The sequence below is a fragment of the Mobula birostris genome, chromosome 16 (assembly GCF_030028105.1).
Source record: "Mobula birostris isolate sMobBir1 chromosome 16, sMobBir1.hap1, whole genome shotgun sequence".
NCBI classification, from domain to species: Eukaryota; Metazoa; Chordata; class Chondrichthyes; order Myliobatiformes; family Myliobatidae; genus Mobula; species Mobula birostris.
The window spans coordinates 2550668-2578475 of record NC_092385.1 but is presented as its reverse complement, the minus strand read 5'-3'; the positions used below and the strand labels follow the sequence as shown (position 1 = coordinate 2578475).

Sequence of the window (27808 nt, the reverse complement as noted above, 5' to 3'; positions counted from 1 at the left end):
TGCTTGTAGCATGTGTGCAGGTACATTTGTAACATGTATGTGTGTGTGTTTGTGCATATATGTGTGAGTTAGGGTGCACGTAGTCAGATGTGTGTGATACCATACACAAGCCAGTTTTGTCTATTCCGCACCTTGTTCCAATGTGGATTCGGTGGACCTGGTGTGGGAACAGAACTCGGTTAGCGAGGGATGAGAAACTACAGTTCTGGTCTTGCTGCTCAGGTCTGACCAGAGGGAGCTCACAGCTGGGACATTTGATGGCTTGGTCAGCTGGGACACGTTCAAGGGACATTGGACAGTTCAGTCAGCTGGGATACGTCCACGGGACATTGGATAGTTCGATCAGTTAAGATAGGTTCACTGGACATTGGGCAATTTGGTCAGTTAAGACAGGTTCACTGGACATTGGACAGTTCAGTCAGTCAGGGCAGGTTCATGGGATATTGGACACTGGTCAGCTGGGACAGGTTCACTGGACAGTGGACAGTTCAGTCAGCAGCGTCAGGTTAACTGGACATCGGACAATTCGGTCAGTTGGTTTGGGCTCACTGGACATTGGTCAGTTTTATCAGTTGAGATGGTTTCACTGCATGTTGGTCAGTGGGGATGGGTTAACTGGACATTGGACAGTTCGGTCAGTGGGGATGGGTTCACTGGACATTGGACAGTTTGGTCAGCTGGAGCCAGAGTCATCGTCCACCAGGGCTGCCTGATTACTGCCCTCTCGCCCTTCAGATTGTGCTGGTGCCTCGCTACTCCTCCCTGGAGATGTTCATCGCTGGAGATGCCGCCTCCATTCGGCGAAAGGAAGCCTTCGAGCGGTATCGTTGTCACAGTGATAGCATTGGTGTAGTCACTCCGATGGTGACTGAGGTCTGCGCCCAGCTGATCGGTAGCATGTCGGCTGTGGTCTACAACGGTGCTCTGTGTGAGTGAACGTCCCTTCACGCTGGTTGCCTCCCTGGGACAGCCTGCGTCTCCTGCAACCTCGTTCGTTCTCTCGCCAGCTTTTGACCCAACCCCCCTGTCCCCCACCTCTCCTAAGAGGTGAGAACAGGGAGGGGAAACAGCACTACCCACACGTTCCACTCCGGTCACCAACTTCCCAACTCATCCCTCACGGGCTCGGAATTCAGAACTTCCTCCTCACAGGTTGAGCCATGTGACTGAATTCAGCCATTCAGCCCATCCGTTCTGTCCTGCCATTCAACCATGGCTGATATTCATCCTGCCCACAAGTGTCGCCACACTTCCAGCACCGACAAAGCAAACCCACAAGTTACTGACCCTATTGTGTCCATCGTTGGACTGTGGGAGGAAACCAGAGAGCCCAGAGGAAACCCCCAGGGTCACGGGGAGAACACACACACTCCTTGCAGACGGTGACACAGATTGTATTGCTGACACTTTAACTGCTCTGCCACCATTAACGCCCGCGAAGCACCGGTAGCCCTGTGGTGAGTGTATGCTTTTCTTATTTGCAGCATGCCAGTGCGATCCCCAGGGCGCCCTGAGCTCAGAGTGTGCAGCCAGTGGCGGGCAGTGCCGCTGCAAGCCCAACGTGCTGGGCCGCCGCTGCCACCAGTGTGCTCCTGGCACCTTCGGCTTTGGACCAGGGGGCTGCAGGGGTAAGATGGGCTGAAGGGCTGTTTCGGCCAGGGCAGAAGGGAAGAAACTGTTCCTAAAATTAAAGGGGTTGGCTTGTGGACTGTGAATTTGGAAATAAAGGGCCTCCTGGGAGGGGCCGGGGAACCCTTGGGTTAAGGGGGTTCGAGTGGGATGCTGGGGTAGATCCGTACGTTGAAGGGCTTGGGGCTCTGGACCAATCAAATACCTCGGTCTAGCTTCTGCACTGCGGGCAGGGAGTTGGGGAGGGGACAGGAGAGGGGCGAGGCAGACGGCGGAAAGGAGGGGAGAGAGGACAAGAGTGGAGTGGAGGGGAGGGTGAGGGATCGGGGAGGAGGGGAGGGGTGGGGAAGTGGGGTTGAAGGGAGGGGAGAGGGAGTGGGGTTGAGGGGAGGAGGAGTGGGTTGAGGGGAGGGGTGGGGAGTGGGGAGGAGGGGAGGGGATGGGGAGTGGGGAGGAGGGGAGGGGGAGTGGGGTTGAGCGGAGGAGGGGGAGTGGGGAGGAGGGGAGGGGAGGGGTGGGGAGTGGGGGAGGGGAGGGGGAGTGGGGAAGAGGGGGGAGGGGGAGTGGTGTTGAGTGGGGAGGGGGAGTGAGGTTGAGGTGAGGGGGAGTGGGGAGGAGGGGAAGGGAGGGGGAGTGAGGTTGAGGGGAGGGGAGAGAGGTTGGAATGGAGGGAGTGCAGATGAGTGGCAGGGAAGGGAGGGTGGAGGGGATGGTGTGACAAAGGAGGGGGAAGGGTGGAGCAAGAGAGAGGGAGGGGGTGAGGAGGGCAGTGGGGGCTTTGTGAGGGGTGTTCACTCCGTGTCCCCTCCCACAGCCTGCAGCTGCAGCCGAGAAGGATCCATCTCCATGCTCTGTGAGCCAGTCAGTGGCCAGTGCCCATGCCGAGCCGGGGCCTTCGGCACCCAGTGCAGCCAGTGCCAGCCGGGACACTGGGGCTTCCCACACTGCCGGCCCTGCCAATGTAACGGGCACGCTGACCACTGTCACCAGCGGACTGGAGTCTGCCTCAACTGCCGCAGCCCCACTACCGGCACCCACTGCGAACGGTGAGTCCTGGCCACTCCGGTCCAATGGGAGCTTCATCCCTTCCAGATGACCCACTCTGTTCACCCCACCCTGTGTTCCTCTCCCCCTCCTTCCCATCCCAAATCAGGAACTCTGTGTTCCTCTCCCCCTCCTTCCCATCCCAAATCAGGAACTCTGTGTTCCTCTCCCCCTCCTTCCCTTCCCAAATCAGGAACCATGTGTCCCTCTCCCCCTCCTTCCCATCCCAAATCAGGAACCCTGTGTCCCTCTCCCCCTCCTTCCCGTCCCAAATCAGGAACCCTGTGTTCCTCTCCCCCTCCTTCCCGTCCCAAATCAGGAACCCTGTGTTCCTCTCCCCCTCCTTCCCGTCCCAAATCAGGAACACTGTGTCCCTCTCCCCCTCCTTCCCGTCCCAAATCAGGAACCATGTGTCCCTCTCCCCCTCCTTCCCGTCCCAAATCAGGAACCCTGTGTCCCTCTCCCCCTCCTTCCCGTCCCAAATCAGGAACACTGTGTCCCTCTCCCCCTCCTTCCCGTCCCAAATCAGGAACCATGTGTCCCTCTCCCCCTCCTTCCCATCCCAAATCAGGAACCCTGTGTTCCTCTCCCCCTCCTTCCCATCCCAAATCAGGAACCCTGTGTTCCTCTCCTCCTCCTTCCCATCCCAAATCAGGAACCCTGTGTTCCTCTCCCCCTCCTTCCCTTCCCAAATCAGGAACCCTGTGTTCCTCTCCCCCTCCTTCCCATCCCAAATCAGGAACCCTGTGTTCCTCTCCCCCTCCTTCCCGTCCCAAATCAGGAACACTGTGTTCCTCTCCCCCTCCTTCCCGTCCCAAATCAGGAACCATGTGTCCCTCTCCCCCTCCTTCCCATCCCAAATCAGGAACCCTGTGTTCCTCTCCCCCTCCTTCCCGTCCCAAATCAGGAACACTGTGTTCCTCTCCCCCTCCTTCCCGTCCCAAATCAGGAACCCTGTGTTCCTCTCCCCCTCCTTCCCATCCCAAATCAGGAACACTGTGTTCCTCTCCCCCTCCTTCCCATCCCAAATCAGGAACCCTGTGTTCCTCTCTCCCTCCTTCCCTTCCCAAATCAGGAACCCTGTGTTCCTCTCCCCCTCCTTCCCATCCCAAATCAGGAACCCTGTGTTCCTCTCTCCCTCCTTCCCTTCCCAAATCAGGAACCCTGTGTTCCTCTCCCCCTCCTTCCCATCCCAAATCAGGAACCATGTGTCCCTCTCCCCCTCCTTCCCTTCCCAAATCAACCCCACTCTCTGTCTTGTTCTAGAGCCTCAATTAACCTATGCCGGGGTTTTGTCCTGAATTAACCTATGCCGGGGTTTTGGCCTGAAACATTGACTCTCTATTCCTCTCTAGATGCCTGATCCTGGTAGTTATTGCCGGGGGTGGTAATGGGAACAAGCTCCCACTATCTGTTAAATGCTCCGGATGGTGTGCGTCTCAAATAGCCTCTGATAACCATGTCCAGCTCCTGGCCTTCACGTGTGGTTTAGCTGCTAAGCCCAGCAGAACCATTTCTACTGACAGGAGAAGGGGCAAGGCGGGTTACTTAAAACCAGTCGCTTCGGGCAGATGGGTCTCATCAGCTGTGGTTGGTAGCTCATCGAGAAGGAAAAGGCGTGGGGACGGGATTTTAAATCATTACCAGCGGTGACAAGCTGAGCACTGTGGGAGTGCTGTGTCTGTGTGTGCAGCAATGCAGTGACAGACCCCTATCCCAGAACTCCTGACTCCCTGAACCCACATCCTAACCCCCTTGACCCCATGTCCCTGACCCCCGACCCCACATTTTTACCCATTTGATCCCTGACACCCTGACCCGCTTGTGCCCAGCTATCCCCAATGCCAGATCTTGAAACGGTGATACTGATGTGGTTTCCTGTCACCCGCTGTAGATGTGCTGACGGTTACTACGGGAACCCGGTGCTTGGTTCAGGTGAACAATGCCGACCGTGTCCCTGTCCTGGAGCGCCAGGCAGTGGCCGCAACTTTGCCAACTCCTGTTACCAGGACAGCAGGACAAGGCAGGTGCTATGTAACTGCAAACCAGGATACACAGGTAGGGGGCACTGTGTGTGTGTGTGTGTGTGTGTGTGTGTGTGTGTGTGTGGGACCGTCCCCCAGTGAGGGTCAGTGTGTGTGTGGGACTGTCCCCCCCAGTGATTTTCTGTGTGTGTGTGTGTGTGTGTGTGTGTGTCCGTCCCCCAGTGAGGGTCAGTGTGTGTGTGAGACCGTCCCCCAGTGAGGGTCAGTATGTGTGTGTGGGACCGTTCCCCAGTAAGGGTCAGTGTGTGTGTGGGACCATTCCCCCGTGAGGGTCAGTGTGTGTGGGAGACCGTCCCCCAGTGAGGGTCAGTGTGTGTGTGTGGGACCGTCCCCCAGTGAGAGTCAGTGTGTGTGTATATGGGACCGTCCCTCAGTGAGGGTCAGTGTGTGTGTGGGACCGTCCCCCAGTGAGAGTCAGTGTGTGTGTATATGGGACCGTCCCTCAGTGAGGGTCAGTGTGTGTGTGTGACCGTCCCCCAGTGAGAGTCAGTGTGTGTGTGGGACTGTCCCCCAGTGACGGTCAGTGTGTGTGTGTGTGTGTGTGACCGTCCCCCAGTGAGGGTCAGTGTGTGTGTGTGGGACCCTCCCCCAGTGAGAGTCAGTGTGTTGTGTGGGACTGTCCCCCCCCCAGTGAGGGTCAGTGTGTGTGTGGGACCATCCCCTCCGAAAGTGTCAGTGTGTGTGTGGGACCATCCCCCCCCAAGTGATTGTGTGTATGTGTGTGTGTGGATCTGTTCCCCAGTGAGGGTCAGTGATTGTGTGTGTGTGTGTGGGTCCATTCCCCAGTGAGGGTCAGTGTGTGTGTGTGTGTGTGTGTGTGTGTGTGTGTGTGGGACCATCCCCCAGTGAGGGTCAGTGTGTGTGTGTGGGACCCTCCCCCAGTGAGGGTCAGTGTGTGTGTGGGACCATCCCCCCGAGAGTGTCAGTGTATGTGTGGGACCATCCCCCCCCCAAGTGATTGTGTGTATGTGTGTGTGTGGATCTGTTCCCCAGTGAGGGTCAGTGATTGTGTGTGTGTGTGTGTGTGTGGGTCCGTTCCCCAGTGAGGGTCAGTGTGTGTGTGGGACTGTCCCCCAGTGAGGGTCACTGTGTGCGTACGTGTGTGTGTGTGTGTGGGGGGGGGACCATCCCCCCCAGTGATTGTGTGTGTGTGTGTGTGTGGGTCCGTTCCCCAGTGAGGGTCAGTGTGTGAGTGGGACCGTCCCCCAGTGAGGGTCAGTGTGTGTGTGTATGTGACCGTCCCCCCCAGTGATTGTGTGTGTGTGTGTGTGGGTCCGTTCCCCAGTGAGGGTCAGTGTGTGTGTGGGTCCATTCCCCAGTGAGGGTCAGTGTGTGAGTGGGACTGTCCCCCAAGTGAGGGTCAGTGATTCTGTGTGTTTGTGTGTGTGTGAGAGACCATCCCCCCAGTGAGGGTCAGTATGTGTGTGAGACCATCCCCCAGTGAGGGTCAGTGTGTGTGTGGGTCCGTTCCCCAGTGAGGGTCAGTGATTGTGTGTGGCACCGTCCCCCCGTGAGGGTCAGTGTGTGTGTGTGTGTGGGTCCGTTCCCCAGCGAGGGTCAGTGATTGTGTGTGTGTGTGTGTGTGTGTGTGTGTGTGTGTGTGTGTTCGTTCCCCAGTGAGGGTCAGTGATTGTGTGTGGCACCGTCCCCCCGTGAGGGTCAGTGTGTGTGTGTGTGGGACCGCCCCCAGTGAGGGTCAGTGTGTATGTGGGACCGTCCCCCCCAGTGAGGGTCAGTGTGTGTGTGTGTGGGACCGTCCCCCAGTGAGGGTCACTGTGTGTGTGGGTCCATTCCCCAGTGAGGGTCAGTGATTGTGTGTGGGACCGTCCCCCAGTGAGGGTCAGTGTGTGTGTGAGACCGTCCCCCAGTGAGGGTCAATGTGTGTGTGTGGGACCGTCCCCCGTGAGGGTCAGTGTGTGTGTGTGGGACCGTCCCCCAGTGAGGGTCAGTGTGTGTGTGTGGGACCGTCCCCCAGTGAGGGTCAGTGTGTGTGTGAGACCGTCCCCCAGTGAGGGTCAATGTGTGTGTGTGGGTCCGTTCCCCAGTGAGGGTCAGTGATTGTGTGTGTGTGTGTGTGTGTGTGTGTGTGTGTGTGAGAGAGAGACCATCCCCCCAGTGAGGGTCAGTGATTGTGTGTGTGTGTGTGTGTGAGAGAGAGAGAGACCATCCCCCCAGTGAGGGTCAGTGATTGTGTGTGTGTGTGTGTGTGGGTCCGTTCCCCAGTGAGGGTCAGTGTGTGTGGGACTGTCCCCCAGTGAGGGTCAGTGTGTGTGTGCGACCAGCCCCCCCCCAGTGATTGTGTGTGTGTGTGTGTGTGTGTCCGTTCCCCAGTGAGGGTCAGTGATTGTGTGTGTGTGTGTGTGTGTGTGGGTCCATTCCCCAGTGAGGGTCAGTGTGTGTGTGGGACTGTCCCCCAGTGAGGGTCAGTGTGTGCGTGCGTGTGTGTGTGTGTGTGTGTGTGTGTGTGAGGGGGGACCGTTCCCCCCCCCAGTGATTGTGTGTGTGTGCGTGTGTGTCTGTGGGACCGTTCCCCAGTAAGGGTCAGTGTGTGTGTGGGACTGTCCCCCAGTGAGGGTCAGTGTGTGTGTGTGGGACCCTCCCCCAGTGAGGGTCAGTGTGTGTGTGTGTGGGACCGCCCCCAGTGAGGGTCAGTGTGTATGTGGGACCGTCCCCCCCAGTGAGGGTCAGTGTGTGTGTGTGTGGGACCGTCCCCCAGTGAGGGTCACTGTGTGTGTGGGTCCATTCCCCAGTGAGGGTCAGTGATTGTGTGTGGGACCGTCCCCCAGTGAGGGTCAGTGTGTGTGTGAGACCGTCCCCCAGTGAGGGTCAATGTGTGTGTGTGGGACCGTCCCCCGTGAGGGTCAGTGTGTGTGTGTGGGACCGTCCCCCAGTGAGGGTCAGTGTGTGTGTGTGGGACCGTCCCCCAGTGAGGGTCAGTGTGTGTGTGAGACCGTCCCCCAGTGAGGGTCAATGTGTGTGTGTGGGTCCGTTCCCCAGTGAGGGTCAGTGATTGTGTGTGTGTGTGTGTGTGTGTGTGTGTGTGTGTGAGAGAGAGACCATCCCCCCAGTGAGGGTCAGTGATTGTGTGTGTGTGTGTGTGTGAGAGAGAGAGAGACCATCCCCCCAGTGAGGGTCAGTGATTGTGTGTGTGTGTGTGTGTGGGTCCGTTCCCCAGTGAGGGTCAGTGTGTGTGGGACTGTCCCCCAGTGAGGGTCAGTGTGTGTGTGCGACCAGCCCCCCCCAGTGATTGTGTGTGTGTGTGTGTGTGTGTCCGTTCCCCAGTGAGGGTCAGTGATTGTGTGTGTGTGTGTGTGTGTGGGTCCATTCCCCAGTGAGGGTCAGTGTGTGTGTGGGACTGTCCCCCAGTGAGGGTCAGTGTGTGCGTGCGTGTGTGTGTGTGTGTGTGTGAGGGGGGACCGTTCCCCCCCCCAGTGATTGTGTGTGTGTGCGTGTGTGTCTGTGGGACCGTTCCCCAGTAAGGGTCAGTGTGTGTGTGGGACTGTCCCCCAGTGAGGGTCAGTGTGTGTGTGTGGGACCCTCCCCCAGTGAGGGTCAGTGTGTGTGTGGGACCGTCCCCCCCCAGTGAGGGTCAGTGTGTGTGTGGGACCATCCCCCCGTGAGGGTCAGTGTGTGTGTGTGGGACCCCCCCCCCAGTGATTGTGTGTGTCCGTTCCCCAGTGAGGGTCAGTGTGTGTGTGGGACCGTCCCCCAGTGAGGGTATGTGTGTGAGACCGTCCCCCAGTGAGGGTCAGTGTGTGTGTGTGGGTCCGTTCCCCAGTGAGGGTCAGTGTGTATGTGGGACCGTCCCCCAGTGAGAGTCAGTGTGTGTGTGTGGGACCGTCCCCCAGTGAGGGTCAGTGTGTGTGTGTGGGACCGTCCCCCCAGTGAGGGTCAGTGTGTGAGTGGGACCGTCCCCCAGTGATTGTGTGTGTGTGTGTCCATTCCTCAGTGAGGGTCAGTGATTGTGTGTGTGTGTGTGTGGGACTGTCCCCCAGTGAGGGTCAGTGTGTGAGTGGGACCATCCCCGCCAGTGAGGGTCAGTGTGTGTGTGTGTGTGTGTGTGTGGGACTGTCCCCCAGTGAGGGTCAGTGTGTGTGTGGGACTGTCCCCCAGTGAGGGTCAGTGTGTGTGTGTGGGACCGTCCCCCCAGTGAGGGTCAGTGTGTGAGTGGGACCGTCCCCCAGTGATTGTGTGTGTGTGTGTCCATTCCTCAGTGAGGGTCAGTGATTGTGTGTGTGTGTGTGTGGGACTGTCCCCCAGTGAGGGTCAGTGTGTGAGTGGGACCATCCCCGCCAGTGAGGGTCAGTGTGTGTGTGTGTGTGTGTGTGTGTGGGACTGTCCCCCAGTGAGGGTCAGTGTGTGTGTGGGACTGTCCCCCAGTGAGGGTCAGTGTGTGAGTGTGACCATCCCCCCAGTGAGGGTCAGTGTGTGCATGGGACTGTCCCCCAGTGAGGGTCAGTGTGTGTGTGGGACTGTCCCCCAGTGAGGGTCAGTGTGTGTGTGTGGGACTGTCCCCCAGTGAGGGTCAGTGTGTGTGTGGGACTGTCCCCCAGTGAGGGTCAGTGTGTGAGTGTGACCATCCCCCCAGTGAGGGTCAGTGTGTGCATGGGACTGTCCCCCAGTGAGGGTCAGTGTGTGTGTGGGACTGTCCCCCAGTGAGGGTCAGTGTGTGAGTGGGACTGTCCCCCAGTGAGGGTCAGTGTGTGTGTGGGTCCATTCCCCCCAGTGAGGGTCAGTGTGTGTGTGGGACTGTCCCCCAGTGAGGGTCAGTGTGTGAGTGGGACCGTCCCCCAGTGAGGGTCAGTGTGTGTGTGGGACCGTCCCCCAGTGAGGGTCAGTGTGTGAGTGGGACTGTCCCCCAGTGAGGGTCAGTGTGTGTGTGGGTCCATTCCCCCCAGTGAGGGTCAGTGTGTGTGTGGGACTGTCCCCCAGTGAGGGTCAGTGTGTGAGTGGGACCATCTCCCAGTGAGGGTCAGTGTGTGTGTGGGACTGTCCCCCAGTGAGGGTCAGTGTGTGAGTGGGACTGTCCACTCGGACAGAGTACTGGTATCCCTGTCTGCTCGTGAGATTCCTCGTCGAATTGCCCCTGTTTGTCGAGATCTCCGATTCGCAGGCTTCACCATTTAATCCAGGGCCTTTTGTCCTTGATTCTGAGGAACCTGCGTATATGATTTCCGACCCTCCTCGGTCAGAGCCTTAGCGTTCCTGGTGCTTCATCCCCGGTGGAGTGGTGGGGCAGACTCGTATCAGACTCTCACAGAGGTTGCGAGATATCTGGGTTTTCGAAGAGAGTGAAAGGTTTTCCTTTGCGGAATCAGCCCCAGGGCGGAGAGGAGCACGGTGCTCACAGTGGGAAACCTGGTGAAAGACCAAATCTCCTCTAACCCCTGATGGGGAGGAAACCGTGTTGTGGGGCACCTGTAGCCACTCTAGGCCCCCAGAAGTAATTCACGGAAAATGTGTCATTGAAATCTACCTCGTCAACCCTGCTATTCTGTTGACAGGTTCCCGATGTGAGCAGTGTGCGGCTGGTTACTACGGAAACCCCTTGTTACCAGGCGGCAGGTGTGAGCCCTGCCAGTGTCACGGCAACATTGACGTCAGCAACCCACAGTCGTGCGACCGGGAGACAGGCCGCTGCCTGACGTGCCTGTACAACACCGAGGGGCCGCACTGCGAGCGCTGCAAGATGGGCTTCCATGGCAACGCCCTGCAACACAACTGCAGACGTAAATATGCCCTGAAGTGGGACTGGTGGGTTATGGCAGTGACTTGAAACATAGGAAGGAGTGCAGTGAAATTCGTCCCAGACCCCAGGGTGGTTCAGGATTGGGAACTGGATCAGCACTGGGCTGTCGGGTATTCAGGGAAATGGGCCAGTGGGTTTGGTTGATGATCTGCTGTCGATTCGAGGGGCTGAACACCGTAGAGATTCAGTGGGGAGTGTTCAGCACCTGAAGGAAACATAGAACCTCGAGGCACAGAAACAGGCCCTTCTGCCCAACTCGGATGTGCTAACCATATCTATGTTGGTTCCATTTGCCCTCATTCGGCTCATACCCTCTCCTGTCCAAATCAACAGCAGGTCAGGTAGCATCTCTGAAGGGAATAAACAGTCGACATTTCGGGCTGAGATCCTTCATCAGGACAGAGTTGTCTCCTCAGATTTGTGATACATGATCTCCCCTGCACAAAACCACACTGTCTGCCTGTCTGCTCCTAATCGGTCCCCTCCTTCCCAAGTGAATGTAAATCCTGTCAGCTACTTCCCTACCGCAGAGTGAAGTCTCAGGGCCTGTAGCTTCCAGGTCTAAAGCACTGCCCTTTGCCAAGCAGATAATATCAGTTGTCGTCCAGGCTTCCGGTAGCTCACCCATAGCTTTCAAAGTTACAAAAATCTCCATCTGAGGCTCGGCAACCTCCTCCCTTGCTTTGCCTGGCATCTCAAGGTAAATCCTATTGGCCCCTGAGGATTTACACGCTCATTGTAGCGTTGGAATGGGACAGTGTTAGAGTGAGGAGTTGAGGCTTTGGCTCAGAAAGGCTTCATTGAGGAGAGGCGAGGGCTGTCGGTAGATTTTGGGTAACTTGCTTCCTGATTGCATAGTTAGAGCAGTGGGGATGCCTGGCAGGGTAGTGGAGTGCCCTGCCCGCGAGATTTGGGAAGGCAGGCAGACTGCACCTCAAGATGTGCATTCAGCTGCAGCTTCTCACAGACCATTGTAGGCCGAAGGGCCTGTTTCTGTGCTATACTGTTCAAAGTTTAAGGAATTGGAGCTGGAGCTGGATGAACTCTGAATCATTCAGGAGGCTGAGCAGTTGATACAGGGCTGTAGTTACACCGAAAGTGCAGGGCACAGGTAAAGCTGGGTGATTATCAGAATGGGGAAATGGGATAGACATCCCTGTGTTCGTTCCCTTTACCGACTCAGGCATGGTCCAGAATATCAGTGTGCCTCTGTCCTAACCTGGCTCCCTCCTAGTGAGTACTGATGAGTAGCCATGAGATTCCCCGGCTCAACACAGATATTACACCAAGGAAAACTATTCCATCCAAGGTACCCTCTTGCTTCTACTGTACACATTAGAATGTACTCAAAAAGAGAACTTTAACACCTTGTCCTTCATAAAGCAAAGTACTGAATACCAGAGATGGGATGTTATGTTGAAGTTGTATAAGATATTGGTGAGGGCTAATTTGAAGTACTGTGTGCAGTTTTGGTCACCTACCTACAGGAGAGATGTAAACGAGGTTGAAAGAGTACAGAGAAAATTTACAAGGACGTTGCTGGGACTTTGAGGACCAGAGTTATAGGGAAAGTTTGTACAGGTTAGGGTTAGGACTTTAGGACTGCAATCCTTGGAATGTAGATGAATGCGAGGAGATTAGAGGTGTACAAAATTATAAAGGGTACTGACAGGGTAAATGCAAGCAAGCTCTCGCCACTGAGGTCATAGGTTAAGGGTGAAAGGTGAAATGTTTAAGGGGAACCTGAGGGGGAACTTCTTCACTCAGAGGGTGTTGAGAGTGTGGAACGAGCTGCCAGTGGAAGTGGTCGATGAATCGGAATCAGGTTTATTATCACCGGCATATGTTGTAAAATTTGTTAACTTAAGCAGCAGCAGTTTAATGCAATACATAATGTAGAAGAAAAAAAACAAAATATAATAATAAATCAATCAATTACGGTAAACATCTGTTGAATAGATTAAAAATTGTGCAAAAAACAGAAATAATATACATTAAAAAGGGTTCAAGGGTTCAATGTCCATTTAGGAATCGGATGGCAGAGAGGAAAAAGCTGTTCCTGAATTGCTGAGTGTGTGCCTTCAGGCTTCTGTACCTCCTACCTGGGTGCTGGAGGTCCTTAATAATGGATGCTGCCTTTCTGAGACACCACTCCTTGAAGATGTTCTGGGTACTTTGTAGGTTAGTATCCAAGATGGAGCTGACTAGATATACCTATAGCATCTTTCAGTCCTGTGCAGTAGCCCCTCCGTACCAGACAGTGATGCAGCCTGTCAGAATGCTCTCCACGGTACAACTATAGAAGTTTTTGAGTGTAGTTGTTGACATGCCAAATCTCTTCAAACTCCGAATGAAGTATAGTCACTGTCTTGCCTTCTTTATAGCTGTATTGATATGTTGGGACCAGGTTAGATCCTCAGAGATCTTGACACCCAGGAACTTGAAATTGCTCACTCCCTCCACTTCTGATCCCTCTACGAGGATTGGTATGTGTTCCTTCATCTTACCCTTCCTGAAGTCCACAATCAGCTCTTTTGTCTTACTGACGTTGAGTGCCAGGTTGTTGCTGTGGCACCATTCCACTAGTTGGCATATCTCACTCCTGTACACCCTCTTGTCACCACCTGAGATTCTACCAACAATGGTTGTATCATCAGCAAATTTATAGATGGTATTTGAGCTATGCCTAGCTACACAATCATGGATATGGAGAGAGTAGAGCAGTGGACTAAGCACACACCCCTGAGGTACGCCAGTGTTGATCGTCAAAAAAGGAGATGTTATCACCAATCTGCACAGATTGTGCTCTTCCAGTTAGGGTGTAATTGCAACATTTCAGAGAAGTTTGGATAGGTACATGGATGGGAGGTGTATGGAGGGCTATGATCTAACTGTCAGTCAATGGGACTAGGCAGAAGACTAGGCTGGCATGCTCCAGATGGGCTGAAGGGCCTGTTTCTATGTTGTAGTGCTCTATATCTTTATAAGCTTTCAGATTCTCCTTAATCCTATATGCCCAGGCTATTTCATGTCAACTCTTTGCCCCTGTAATTTCTTAAATTCTCTCCAATGTTCCCCCAGAGAGAGTTACAGCAGGAAACAGGCCGTTCAGCTGCTGAGTTCATTCCAACCATTAACCAGAATTTTCACTAATCCCATTTATTATTCCCCCATGATCCCATCAACATGCACAAAAGCCACCACTCGCTTGGTTTTCGATACGTAAATCACATTGGTAGTGGAGATAGTTTAGAGCAATGGTTGGCTGAGAACCAGACATTGGATTCTCTGTGACCGTGTGACCATTTGAAGATCCCAGTGGAGCTGGGTTGGTGATCTTGATGGGTGGTCAGGTTGGAAGGTCTCAATGGGGTGGTGGGGTTAGAGATCTTGGTGGGGTTGGAGGACTCCATGGAATGTTCTGGTTAGAGGTATCCGTCGGGTAGTGGGGTTAGAAATTTCAATGAGGTGGTTGGGTTGGAGGTCTCAGATAGGTGGTGTGGTTGGAATGGTGGAATGATCCAGTTGGAGGTCTCGGTGGGGTATTCTGGTTGGAAGTATCGGTGGAATCATCTGCTTGGAGATCTCAGTGTACTTATCCAATTGGAGGTCTTGGTGGGGTGGTCTGGTTGGAGGGCTCAGTGCTGTGCTGGGGTTGGAGGTCTCAGTGGGCTGGTCCAGTTGGAGGTTTCAGTGAGATGGTGGGGTTGGAGGACTTGGTCTTTGGTGAAATGATCCATTTGGAGATCTCGGTGGGCTGGCCTCATTGGAGTTCTTGGCAGGGTGATATAATTGGAGGTTGGTGGGGTGGTCCGGTTGAAGGTCTTGGTGCTTTTGTGGGTTTGGTATTGTAGTCCAGTTGGAGGTCTCAGTCAGATGGACCATTTGGAGGTCTTGGTGGTATGGTGAGGTTGGAAGTGTGGTTTTCCAGTAGGAGGTGTTGGGGTGGTTGTGCATTTGGAGGTATCAGTGTGGTGGTAGGGTTGGAGGTCTTGTTGGGGTGGTCCAGTTGGAGGTCTTGGTGCTTTAATGGGTTTGAGTTTGCGGTGTGGTTGGAAGTCTCAGTGGGGTGGTCTTGTGGTGGGGAGGGAGGTTCAGATGGGTTGGTCCAGTTGGATGATTCAGTGAGTTGCTGTGGTTGGATGCCTCACTGGACTGATCCGCTTGGAGGTATCAGTGTGGTGGTCTAGTTGGTGTCCCGGTGCTTTGGTGGGGCTGTGTTCTCGGTGTAGATGTCCGGGTGTAGGTCTCAGTGAGGTGGTCCGATTGGACGTCTCATTGTGGTAGTGGCATTGGAGGACTCGGTGCGGTGTTTGGGTTGGAGATCTAGATGTGACAGTGGGGTCAGAGGTCTCGGTGGGGTGGTCCATTTGGAGGTCTCTGTGCTTTGGTGGGATTGGAGTTAGTGTTAGTGCAGGTGGAGGTCTCAGTGGGGTAGTCCTGTTGGTGGCCTTAGTGGGGTGGGAGGTTTTGATGTGGTTGTCTGGTTGGAGGTCTCAGTGGGGTGGTAAGTTTGGAGGTCTCGGTGGTATGGTGAGGTTGGAGGTCTGGTTGTCTGGTTGGAGGTATCAGTGGGGTGGTACGTTTGGAGGTCTCAGTGGGGTGGTACGTTTGGAGGTCTCAATGGGGTGGTACGTTTGGAGGTCTCAGTGGGGTGGTATGTTTGGAGGTCTCAATGGGGTGGTACATTTGGAGGTCTCGGTGGTATGGTGAGGTTGGAGGTCTGGTTGTCTGGTTGGAGGTATCAGTGTGGTTGTAGGGTTAGAGGTCTCGGTGGGTGGTCCAATTGGAGGTCTTGGTGCTTTGGTGGGGCTGAGTTCTTGGTGCGGTTGTGTGGTTGGAGGTCTCAGTGGGGTTGTCCAGTTAGAGGTCTTGGTGGTCCAGGTGTGCTGGTCCAGTTGGAAGTCTTGGTGAATTGGTGGGGTTGGATATCTTGGAGGTCTCAGTGGGGTGGTCTAATTAGACGTTATGGGTGCTGTGGTGGGGCTGGTGGTCTTGGTACTTTGGGGTTGGAGGTCTCAAGGGAATTATCTGGTTTGAGATCTCAGCAGGCTGGTCTGGTTGGAGGTTTCGGTGGTGTAGTGTGCTTGGAGGTCTCAGTGGTCTGGTCCAGTTGGAGGTCTTGATATGCTGAAACGCTGGAGGGATGGTCCAGTTGGAGGTATCAGTGCTGTGGTGGGGTTGGAGGTCTCGTTACTTTGGTGGAGTTGGAGTTCTCAATATTTTTGTGGGGTGGTCTGATTGGAGGACTCGGTGGGGTGGTCTGGGTTGGAGGTCTTGGTCTGGTGGTGGGGTGAACCGGTTGGAGGTCTTGATGCTTTGGTGGGGTTGGAATTCTGGTGTGGTTGTCCAGTTTGAAGTCTTTGTAGGGTGGTTGGGTCAGAGGTCTCAGTGTGGTGATGGGGTGGGAGGTCTTGGTTGTGTTCAGGTTAGATCTCTGTCTCACCATTCTGGGGCTGTGATACTGGGGAAGGATCCGGGCTCTGTGCTTAGAGCTGATGAGGAAATCATTACTTTACTTCATCACTTTCACTGTCTTGTCTCCATTTCTTGATATAGAGTGTACATGTAACCAGCTAGGCACTGCCCAGGACCAGTGCCGCTCCGGGGAAGAGTGCAACTGTGATCGGAAGACAGGGCAGTGTCCCTGCCTGCCCAACGTCATTGGTCAGAACTGTGACCACTGTGCTCCTGGCTACTGGAACCTCCGCAGTGGCTCAGGCTGTCTGCCATGTAGTTGTGCCATCGCCAACTCTTTCTCAGCCACTTGTAACGAGGTGGGTATTATGCCTACGTGAGACCCAGGGCAGCATGTGGGCAGTGCCAGGCTGGCACATCTCGCAACAGGCAGCTGTGAGACTGGTCAAGGGACCTGAAATACTCAAAGAGCATTGGAAGACTCTAATGTACCGTGTATGATCTCCTGATGTTGTGCGATGTATAATCTGCACTCGTGAATTCAGCTGTGGTCTAGTGTAGTACTTTTACTCCAGATGGCCACCTGTGTTCATGAATGGTCAGTGATCCTGAAGCCAGGTGTGTCCGTGTGTGTGGTCAGTGATCCTGAAGCCAGGTGTGTCCGCGTGTGGTCAGTGATCCTGAAGCCAGGTGTGTCCGCGTGTGGTCAGTGATCCTGAAGCCAGGTGTGTCCGCGTGTGGTCAGTGATCCTGAAGCCAGGTGTGTCCGCGTGTGGTCAGTGATCCTGAAGCCAGGTGTGTCCGTGTGTGTGGTCAGTGATCCTGAAGCCAGGTGTGTCCGCGTGTGGTCAGTGATCCTGAAGCCAGGTGTGTCCGCGTGTGGTCAGTGATCCTGAAGCCAGGTGTGTCCGCGTGTGGTCAGTGATCCTGAAGCCAGGTGTGTCCGCGTGTGGTCAGTGATCCTGAAGCCAGGTGTGTCCGCGTGTGGTCAGTGATCCTGAAGGCAGGTGTGTCCGCGTGTGGTCAGTGATCCTGAAGCCAGGTGTGTCCGCGTGTGGTCAGTGATCCTGAAGCCAGGTGTGTTTGTGTGTGTGGTCAGTGATCCTGAAGCCAGGTGTGTCCGCGTGGGGTCAGTGATCCTGAAGCCAGGTGTGTTTGTGTGTGTGGTCAGTGATCCTGAAGCCAGGTGTGTCCGCGTGTGGTCAGTGATCCTGAAGCCAGGTGTGTTCGTGTATGGTCAGTGATCCTGAAGCCAGGTGTGTTCGTGTGTGGTCAGTGCACCTGAAGCCAGGTGTGTCCGCGTGTGGTCAGTGATCCTGAAGCCAGGTGTGTCCGCGTGTGGTCAGTGATCCTGAAGCCAGGTGTGTCGGCGTGTGGTCAGTGATCCTGAAGCCAGGTGTGTTTGTGTGTGTGGTCAGTGATCCTGAAGCCAGGTGTGTTCGTGTATGGTCAGTGATCCTGAAGCCAGGTGTGTCCGTGTGTGGTCAGTGCACCTGAAGCCAGGTGTGTCCGTGTGTGGTCAGTGATCCTGAAGCCAGGTGTGTTCGCGTGTGGTCAGTGATCCTGAAGCCAGGTGTGTCCGTGTGTGTGGTCAGTGATCCTGAAGCCAGGTGTGTCCGTGTGTGGTCAGTGATCCTGAAGCCAGGTGTGTTCGCGTGTGGTCAGTGATCCTGAAGCCAGGTGTGTCCGTGTGTGTGGTCAGTGATCCTGAAGCCAGGTGTGTCCGCGTGTGGTCGGTGATCCTGAAGCCAGGTGTGTCCACATGTGGTCGGTGATCCTGAAGCCAGGTGTGTCCGCGTGTGGTCAGTGATCCTGAAGCCAGGTGTGTCCGGGTGTGTCCGCGTGTGGTCAGTGATCCTGAAGCCAGGTGTGTCCGCGTGTGGTCAGTGATCCTGAAGCCAGGTGTGTTCGTGTGTGGTCAGTGCACCTGAAGCCAGGTGTGTCCGCGTGTGGTCAGTGATCCTGAAGCCAGGTGTGTCCGCGTGTGGTCAGTGATCCTGAAGCCAGGTGTGTTTGTGTGTGTGGTCAGTGATCCTGAAGCCAGGTGTGTTCGTGTATGGTCAGTGATCCTGAAGCCAGGTGTGTTCGCGTGTGGTCAGTGATCCTGAAGCCAGGTGTGTCCGTGTGTGTGGTCAGTGATCCTGAAGCCAGGTGTGTCCGCGTGTGGTCGGTGATCCTGAAGCCAGGTGTGTCCACATGTGGTCGGTGATCCTGAAGCCAGGTGTGTCCGCGTGTGGTCAGTGATCCTGAAGCCAGGTGTGTCCGCGTGTGGTCAGTGATCCTGAAGCCAGGTGTGTCCGTGTGTGTGGTCAGTGATCCTGAAGCCAGGTATGTCCACATGTGGTCGGTGATCCTGAAGCCAGGTGTGTCCGCGTGTGGTCGGTGATCCTGAAGCCGGGTGTGTCCGCGTGTGGTCGGTGATCCTGAAGCCGGGTGTGTCCGCGTGTGGTCAGTGATCCTGAAGCCAGCTGTGTTCGTGTGTGGTCAGTGATCCTGAAGCCAGGTGTGTCCACGTGTGGTCAGTGAGCCTGAAGCCAGGTGTGTCCGTGTGTATGGTCGGTGATCCTGAAGCCAGGTGCGTTCGTGTGTGGTCAATGATCCTGAAGCCAGGTGTGTTCGTGGATGGTCAGTGATCCTGAAGCCAGGTGTGTTCGTGGGTGGTCAGTGATCCTGAAACCAGGTGTGTCAGTGTGTGTGGTCAGTGATCCTGAAGCCAGGTGTGTCCGTGTGTGTGGTCAGTGATCCTGAAGCCAGGTGTGTCCGTGTGTGTGGTCAGTGATCCTGAAGCCAGGTGTGTCCGCGTGTGGTCAGTGATCCTGAAGCCAGGTGTGTCAGTGTGTGTGGTCAGTGATCCTGAAGCCAGGTGTGTCCGTGTGTGTGGTCAGTGATCCTGAAGCCAGGTGTGTCCGCGTGTGGTCGGTGATCCTGAAGCCAGGTGTGTCCGTGTCCACAAGTTCAGAATCAGAATCAGATTTGTTATCACTGACATGCTGTATATCATGAAATTTGCTGTTTTGAGGTACCAGTACAGTGCAAAACATAAAATGTACTAGAAATTATAATAAGTTATATATATACAGAAATAACCAACGGAAAAAGAGAGAAAAAATAGTCATGTAGTGTTCATGAATCCATGAGCCATTCGGACGCCTGATGGTGAAGGGGAAGAAGCTCTTGCTGAAACACTGAGTGTGTATGTTCAGACTCCTGTACCTCCTCTTTGATGGTAGCAGTGAGAAGAGGGTATATCCTGGGTGGTGGGTTCCTTAGTGATGAATGCTACCTTTTTGAAGATGTCCTCGCTGCTGGGGAGATTAGTGCCCATGGTGGAGCTGGCTGAATCTATAACTCTCTGTAGCTTTTCTTGATCCTGCGCAGTGACCCCTCCACACCAGACGGTGATGCAACCAGTTACAACGTTCTCCACGGTACATCTGTAGAAATTTGCTTCGGTCTCTGGTGACATACGAAATCTCAAACTCCTAGTGAGATATAGCTACTATTGTGCTTTCTTTGTAATTGCATCAATATGTTGGGCTCAGGATAGATCTTCAGAGATCTGGTGAACCCACCCGTGGTCGAGTGTAGAAACCTCACTCCAGGTGGCCAGCTGTGGTCCTTCTACGACCTGTCCTTGTGAACCCATCTGCTGGGTAGTTTGATCCCCAATGTGGTCTGGGGGATGTGGCACGCAGCAGATGATCTGAGGGCATACTCTTCAGTTCAGCCGGGTCTGACAACAGTGTCCTTCTCTCCACAGTTTAGTGGCCAGTGCCAGTGTCGCCCTGGCTTCGGAGGCCGTTCCTGCACCGATTGCCAGGAGAATTACTGGGGTGATCCCAACGCGCGGTGTCGAGGTGAGAATGGCGGCTCAAACCTTGTCTTCACACAACAGAGGGACTGGAGACAAGGCATCGGGCTGTACTGGTCTCTGTCCGACGCCACGGTAGCTTAGTGGAGAGTGCATCACTATTACAGCTCAGGGTGACAGGCTTCCGACTTCAACTCCAACGCCATCTACATCTGTACATCGGTCCCTGTACGTTTCCAAGGATTTTCCACGGGGGCTCCAGTTTCCTTCCACAGTCAAAAGATGTACTGGATAGGCTAATCAGTGATTGTAAATTGTCCTGTGATTAGGTTAGGATTAATTGAGGTTGTGTGGAGTTGCTGTAGTGCTGTGGTTCAAAGGGCCAGAAGGGCGGACTTCTCACAGTAACACTAAATAAATCAGTAATTCTTCACTGTGTGTGATGGGACATCGCAGAGGGAGATCCACACCGTCCCATCTCACACTCCCGGGGTCAGACACAGAGTGAATCTCTCTCCACACCGTCCCATCACACACTCCAGGGGTCAGACACAGAGTGAATCTCCCTCCACACTGTCCCATCTCACACTCGCGGGATCAGACACAGAGTGAATCTCCCTCCACACCGTCCCATCACACACTCCCGGGGTCAGACACAGAGCGAAGCTCCCTCCACACCGTCCCATCACACACTCCCGGGATCAGACACAGAGCGAATCTCCCTCCACACCGTCCCATCACACACTCCCGGGATCAGACACAGAGTGAATCTCCCTCCACACCATCCCATCACACACTCCCGGGGTCAGACACAGAGTGAAACTCCCTCAACACCGTCCCATCACACACTCCCGGGGTCAGACACAGAGTGAAACTCCCTCCACACCGTCCCATCACACACTCCCGGGGTCAGACACCAGAGTGAAACTCCCTCCGCACCGTCCCATCACACACTCCCGGGGTCAGACACAGAGTGAAGCTCCCTCCGCACCGTCCCATCTCACACTCCCGGGATCAGACACAGAGTGAATCTCCCTCCGCACCGTCCCATCTCACACTCCCGGGATCAGACACAGAGTGAATCTCCCTCCGCACCGTCCCATCACACACTCCCGGGATCAGACACAGAGTGAATCTCCCTCCGCACCGTCCCATCACACACTCCCGGGATCAGACACAGAGTGAATCTCCCTCCGCACCGTCCCATCTCACACTCCCGGGATCAGACACAGAGTGAATCTCCCTCCGCACCGTCCCATCACACACTCCCGGGATCAGACACAGAGTGAATCTCCCTCCGCACCGTCCCATCACACACTCCCGGGGTCAGACACAGAGTGAATCTCCCTCCGCACCGTCCCATCACACACTCCCGGGATCAGACACAGAGTGAATCTCCCTCCGCACCGTCCCATCACACACTCCCGGGATCAGACACAGAGTGAATCTCCCTCCGCACCGTCCCATCACACACTCCCGGGATCAGACACAGAGTGAATCTCCCTCCGCACCGTCCCATCTCACACTCCCGGGATCAGACACAGAGTGAATCTCCCTCCGCACCGTCCCATCACACACTCCCGGGATCAGACACAGAGTGAATCTCCCTCCGCACCGTCCCATCACACACTCCCGGGATCAGACACAGAGTGAATCTCCCTCCGCACCGTCCCATCACACACTCCCGGGATCAGACACAGAGTGAATCTCCCTCCGCACCGTCCCATCTCACACTCCCGGGATCAGACACAGAGTGAATCTCCCTCCGCACCGTCCCATCACACACTCCCGGGATCAGACACAGAGTGAATCTCCCTCCGCACCGTCCCATCACACACTCCCGGGGTCAGACACAGAGTGAATCTCCCTCCGCACCGTCCCATCACACACTCCTGGGGTCAGACACAGAGTGAATCTGGAGTGAACTGGTCCCTCTTCCTACATCAACATTTCAGTCCATCTGGTTTTACTTTTCATTTTCATACTGAATGGAAACAAATTCTTTGGACCAACTGGCCTATGCTGATGAGAATGCCAATCTAAGGCAGTCCCATTCGAACGATCTGCTCGAACCACTTCCCACACATGTCACACTCATTTTTCCTTCTTCTCTCTGCCAGTGTGTGACTGTGAGCAGCGAGGTGTACAGACTCGGCAGTGTGACCGTGTCACCGGGCATTGTGTCTGCCGCCTGGGCGTCTCTGGTGTCCGCTGTGACACGTGTGCCCGGGGCTTCTGGGGGGAGTTCCCGGACTGCCAACCGTGCCACCAGTGTTTCGGAGACTGGGACCGCGTCGTGCAGGACCTGGCTGCACAGACCAGGCTCCTGGCCGAGCGAGCGGGAGAGATCCAGACCTCCGGGGTCGCTGGCCTGTACGAGAAGAACTTCCGGGAGTTGGAGGAGAAGCTAGCGCAGGCACAGAGGATTGTCACTGCCCGCAACACGACCGCCATGGCCGTGGCTCAGCTGATGAACCTGATCAATGACATCCGGTGAGTGGTACGATAGCCGCAACGTCCCAGCAGGTTGTCCCTTCCCCTCTGCCCACCCTCCTGCAGATGAGTTACACTGAGTGAGAGTGGTGGGGCTGCTGTCAGATGGGGTGGGGGTATCAATGTGTGTGTGGGCAGGGGCTGGTGTCAGACTGGGTGGGGTATCAATATGTGTCTGGGTGGGGTGAGGTGGAATTATACAGGTGGGGTACTAATGGATGTGGAGAGGAGGTGGAATTAGGCAAGTGGTGTATTAATGTGTGTGTGGCTGGGGGTGGTGTCAGACTGGGTGGGGGTATTTGTGTGCGGGGAGGGGTGGAATTAGACAGGTGAGGTATTAATGTGTGGGGAGAGGGGAGGGATTAGACAGGTGGGGTTAATGTGTGGAGAGGGGTGGGATTAGACAGGTGAGGTATTAATGTGTGGGGAGAGGGGAGGGATTAGACATGTAGGGTATTAATGTGTGGAGAGGGGTGGGATTAGACAGGTGGGGTATTAATGTGTGGGGAGAGGGGAGGGATTAGACATGTGGGGTATTAATGTTGGGGGAGAGGGGGTAGGATTAGACAGTTGGGGTATTAATGTGTGGAGAGGGGTGGGATTAGACAGGTGGGGTTAATGTGTGGAGAGGGGTGGGATTAGACAGGTGAGGTATTAATGTGTGGGGAGAGAGGAGGGATTAGACATGTAGGGTTTTAATGTGTGGAGAGGGGTGGGATTAGACAGGTGGGGTATTAATGTGTGGGGAGAGGGGAGGGATTAGACAGGTGGGGTTAATGTGTGGAGAGGGGTGGGATTAGACAGGTGAGGTATTAATGTGTGGGGAGAGGGGAGGGATTAGACATGTAGGGTATTAATGTGTGGAGAGGGGTGGGATTAGACAGGTGGGGTATTAATGTGTGGGGAGAGGGGAGGGATTAGACATGTGGGGTATTAATGTTGGGGGAGAGGGGGTAGGATTAGACAGTTGGGGTATTAATGTGTGGAGAGGGGTGGGATTAGACAGGTGGGGTTAATGTGTGGAGAGGGGTGGGATTAGACAGGTGAGGTATTAATGTGTGGGGAGAGAGGAGGGATTAGACATGTAGGGTTTTAATGTGTGGAGAGGGGTGGGATTAGACAGGTGGGGTATTAATGTGTGGGGAGAGGGGAGGGATTAGACAGGTGGGGTTAATGTGTGGAGAGGGGTGGGATTAGACAGGTGAGGTATTAATGTGTGGGGAGAGGGGAGGGATTAGACATGTAGGGTATTAATGTGTGGAGAGGGGTGGGATTAGACAGGTGGGGTATTAATGTGTGGGGAGAGGGGAGGGATTAGACATGTGGGGTATTAATGTTGGGGGAGAGGGGGTAGGATTAGACAGTTGGGGTATTAATGTGTGGAGAGGGGTGGGATTAGACAGGTGGGGTTAATGTGTGGAGAGGGGTGGGATTAGACAGGTGAGGTATTAATGTGTGGGGAGAGAGGAGGGATTAGACATGTAGGGTTTTAATGTGTGGGGAGGGGTGGGATTAGACAGGTGGGGTATTAATGTGTGGGGAGAAGGGAGGGATTAGACATGTGGGGTATTAATGTGTGGGGTGAGGGAGTGGGATTAGACAGGTGGGGTTAATGGATGTGTGGAGAGGGGTGGGATTAGACAGGTGGGGTATCAATGTGTGGAGAGGGGAGGGATTAGACGTGGGGTTAATGTGTGTGTGGAGAGACGGGAGGGATTAGACAGGTGGGGTTAATGTGTGTGTGGAGAGGGGAGGGATTAGACAGGTGGGGTATTAATGTGTGTGTGGAGAGGGGTGGGATTAGACATGTGGGGTATTAATGTGTGGGGAGAGGGGTGGGATTAGACAGGTGGGGTTAATGGATGTGTGGAGAGGGGTGGGATTAGACAGGTGGGGGTTAATGTGTGTGGGGAGAGGGGTGGGATTAAACAGGTGGGGTTAATGTGTGGGGAGAGGGGTGGGATTAGACGGACGGGGTTAATAGATGTGTGGAGAGGGGTGGGATTAGACAGGTGGGGTATTAATGTGTGTGGAGAGGGGTGGGATTAGACAGGTGGGGTATTAATGTGTGGGGAGAGGGGTGGGATTAGACAGGTGGGGTTAATGGATGTGTGGAGGGGGTTAGGTTTAGACAGGTGAGTTATCAAGGGCATGTGGAGTATGAGGGTGTATTTGACACCTGGAGTATGAATGGCTGTGTGGAGAGGGGCTGGAATTAGACAGGTGGGGTATTAATGGGTGTGGGAGAAGCAGTGGAATTAGACATGTGGGTATGAGACCACAGATATTGGAGAAGAATTAGGCCATTTGGCCCATCAAGTCTGCCCCGCCATTCAATCATGGCTGATCCTTTCCTCCCCTCCTCTGCCCCACTCCACAGCCTTCTCTCTGTAACCTTTGATGCCACGCCCAGTCAAGAAACGATCAAGCTCTGCCTTAAATACACCAATGACTGGATTCCACAGCTGCCTGTGGTAACAAATTCCACAAATTCACCCTCTAGCTAAAGACATTTCTCCGCATCTCTGATTTAAATGGACGCCCCTCTATCCTGAGGCTGTGCTGCTCTCCCTCCCTCTTTAAAATACTGTGGACACGATCCGAGACATCCCTAAACCTGGCACCTGGAAGGCAACATACCATCCGGGTGTCCCGTTCACATCCACAGAATCTCCTGTCTCTTCCCCTGAATATTTGAGTCCCCTATCACTACAGTTGGTGTGTGGAGAGGGCATGTGATTAGACAGGTGGGATATTAACGGGTGTGGGAAGAGGGGTGAGGTATCAAAGACATCAAAGGATTCACAACTGGAGGCCATAATATAAATAACATCAGATACGCTGATGATGTCATACTAATAGCTGACTCAGAAACAAAACTTCAAGAACTACTCACTATAGTGGCAGCAGAAAGTAATCGCAGAGGCCTCTCAATCAACACCAAGAGGACAGAAAGCATGGTCATCCCCAGAAAGACAAACATCCCACAATGTGTGATCAAGATCAGAAATACAAACATCAAACAAGTCAACAAATTCAGATATCTTGGCAGCCTAATAACAAGTAATGGCAGGTGCGACACAGATATCAAATACAGAATAGCAATGGCGAAAGAAGCTTTTCAAACAATGAAGACCATATTAGCAGACAGAAAGATGAGCACATACACTAAAAACAGAATACTGCAGTGCTACATTTATTCTATCCTAACTTATGGAAGTGAATGCTGGACCATTTCTCCAGCAATGGAAGAGAGACTAGAAGCAGCTGAATTATGGTTCTACAGGAGAATGTTAAAAATATCATGGACCACACACACATCAAATGAAGAAGTTCTCAGAAGAGCCCAAGCAGTTCGATCACTCATACCAACAATAAGAGAAAGACAACTCAGATTCCTCAGACACACCATGCGGAAAGATGAACTAGAAAAACTCATACTCTCTGGAAAGATTGAGGGGAGTAAACCTAGAGGAAGACTTAGGCTTATGTACATCAAAAGCATAGCCAGGTGGCCACACATTGAGGAAACGGAAGACATCCAAAACAACGAAGGATAGATCCATATGGAAAACCATGGTCACCAAAGTCCGCATCGGATATGGTACCAAGACAGACAGACAGACAGGGAAGAGGGGCAGGTTAGAGAGATGGGGTATTAATGGGTGTGGGGAGAGGGGTTAGAGAGATGGGGTATTAATGGGTGTGGGGAGAGAGGTTAGAGAGACGGGGTATTAATGGGTGTGGGGAGAGAGAGGTTAGAGAGACGGGGTATTAATGGGTGTGGGGAGAGACGGGGTATTAATGGGTGTGGGGAGAGGGGTAGGTTAGACAGGGGTTATTGTTTGGTGTGAGAGACTTTGGTTAGAATGAGTGAATGCTACATGTGGGGATGTGTGGAAAACCCAACTTTTGCCAGTGTGATATTTAAAACCAAACTAATCTGTCCAGGGACAAGATCACAGGAACGTCGGACATCCTGAATGGGCTGGAAGATGTTCTCACTGCTGTTCAGAATCAGAACAGCGGTGCCAGCGTGGAGCTGAGTAACCTGAAACGTGAGGCGCGTGCTCTCAACCTCTCAGCGAAGGAGCTGGCCCACCAGCTCGACATCCTGAAACACTCCAACTTCCTGGGTACGTGCGCGGCTGTCTCTCCATGTAACACACAGAAAATGCAGGAGGAACCCCGCAGGTCAGGCAGCAGCGATGGAATCTCACTGGGTTGGCCCATTACCAGTTTGAGCAGTGACCACGCCTCTGCCTCCCTGTCAGTGAGCCCAGCACCACACCCGAGCTGGCATTAAACTGTTGGAGAGAATATACTGTGGGATCCCGCCCAGGGAACACAGTTTAACACTGACATGAGCCTGTCAGGAGAGAGATAAAGATATTTGTTGTCCAGCAATTATGGAAAATCTGGACCTCAGAGTTCAACATATCTGTGTGCTTGTCCTAATTCTTAACACACAAATCCCAGTGATTGGTTTCCTTAACCTGCTGGCCTGAATGATTTGAGTGAAGGAGGATAAGAGGTAACTTAACGGAGATATAAAAGGCAGAGATCGAGTGGACAACTTTTTCCCAGAGCAGAAATGACTAATACGAGGGGGCATAATTTTACGGTGATTGGGTGATTGGAGGAAAGTATGGGGGGGTGTCAGTGCTGGTGGTAGAAGCAGATACCTTAGGGACATTTAAGAAACTCTTAGATAAGCAGATGGATGATAGAAAACTGGAGGGTTATGTGGGAGGGAAGGGTTAGATTGATTTTGGAGTAGGTGAGAGGGTAGGCACAACATTATGGGCCGAAGGGTCTGTACTATTCGATGTTCTAGTTCTACTGCTGTTACCTCCTTGCTCCTCTGATTAACCGCTCATTGACTCGAGTTGACCTGGTTGGTTTGTGCTGATGTTGCCTCCTCTCACCAGGGGCATATGACAGCATTCAGAACTCTTACCGCCGGTCGTGGCAGGCGGAGAGGACAGTGAATGGCTCCACTGTGACCTTCCCCAGTATTGTCAGCGAGTCGGCAAGCACCCGCCACAGGACAGAATTGTTAATGAGAGCCAGGAAGGACGACTTCATTCGCAAGAACGCCGCCAACCGGCGTGCTCTCAACGACTTGGCAGCCAAGGTGCAGACCCTCAATCTGAAGAACATTAATGAGAAGGTTGGTGTTGCTTGCTCCCTGTTGTAACCCCAAGCTGTTTGATGTGGATTTTACGTTGTTTCTGGGTTTTAGCCCCATTCTAACACTGTTAGATGATACAGGTAAACCACAAATCTGCCGATGCTGAAAATCAGCAATAAAAACAGAAACTGCTGGAAACCCTTGGTAGCCCCAGAAGCATCTGTGGAGAGAGAAACATTTAACATTTCTGTTTAAAGACTCTTCCTCAGAACCGTGAAGCAGTATGGCTTTCCACAGATGCTGCCTGATTGCTGAGTGTTTCCGACAAGATCTCACTCTATGTTGACATGTTGAACATGAAAGGGTCAGTCATCTGAAGACCAGAGGTCCAGCTTTGCTTCAGGAGCAATGTGAATGCTCAGGAATTCTTTCTATGAAAGATCTTGGGATCAGAGGACCACCTATGTGCATGGGTGGTGGATGGG

The 27808-nt window shown here is 53.9% G+C and overlaps 1 protein-coding gene across 1 annotated transcript in view; it reads left to right on the top strand.

Annotated features, from left to right (window-relative positions):
* LOC140211300 (laminin subunit beta-2-like) overlaps window positions 1-27808 on the top strand; it is a 135532-nt gene that overhangs the window by 86145 nt on the left and 21579 nt on the right. The window contains exons 12-21 of the mRNA XM_072281010.1: window positions 736-928; window positions 1485-1628; window positions 2444-2675; window positions 4568-4731; window positions 10223-10447; window positions 16027-16244; window positions 19646-19742; window positions 21817-22189; window positions 26141-26325; window positions 27121-27362. Coding sequence (XP_072137111.1) covers window positions 736-928; window positions 1485-1628; window positions 2444-2675; window positions 4568-4731; window positions 10223-10447; window positions 16027-16244; window positions 19646-19742; window positions 21817-22189; window positions 26141-26325; window positions 27121-27362 — 2073 coding nt within the window. The remainder of the gene's footprint in view (window positions 1-735; window positions 929-1484; window positions 1629-2443; window positions 2676-4567; window positions 4732-10222; window positions 10448-16026; window positions 16245-19645; window positions 19743-21816; window positions 22190-26140; window positions 26326-27120; window positions 27363-27808) is intronic.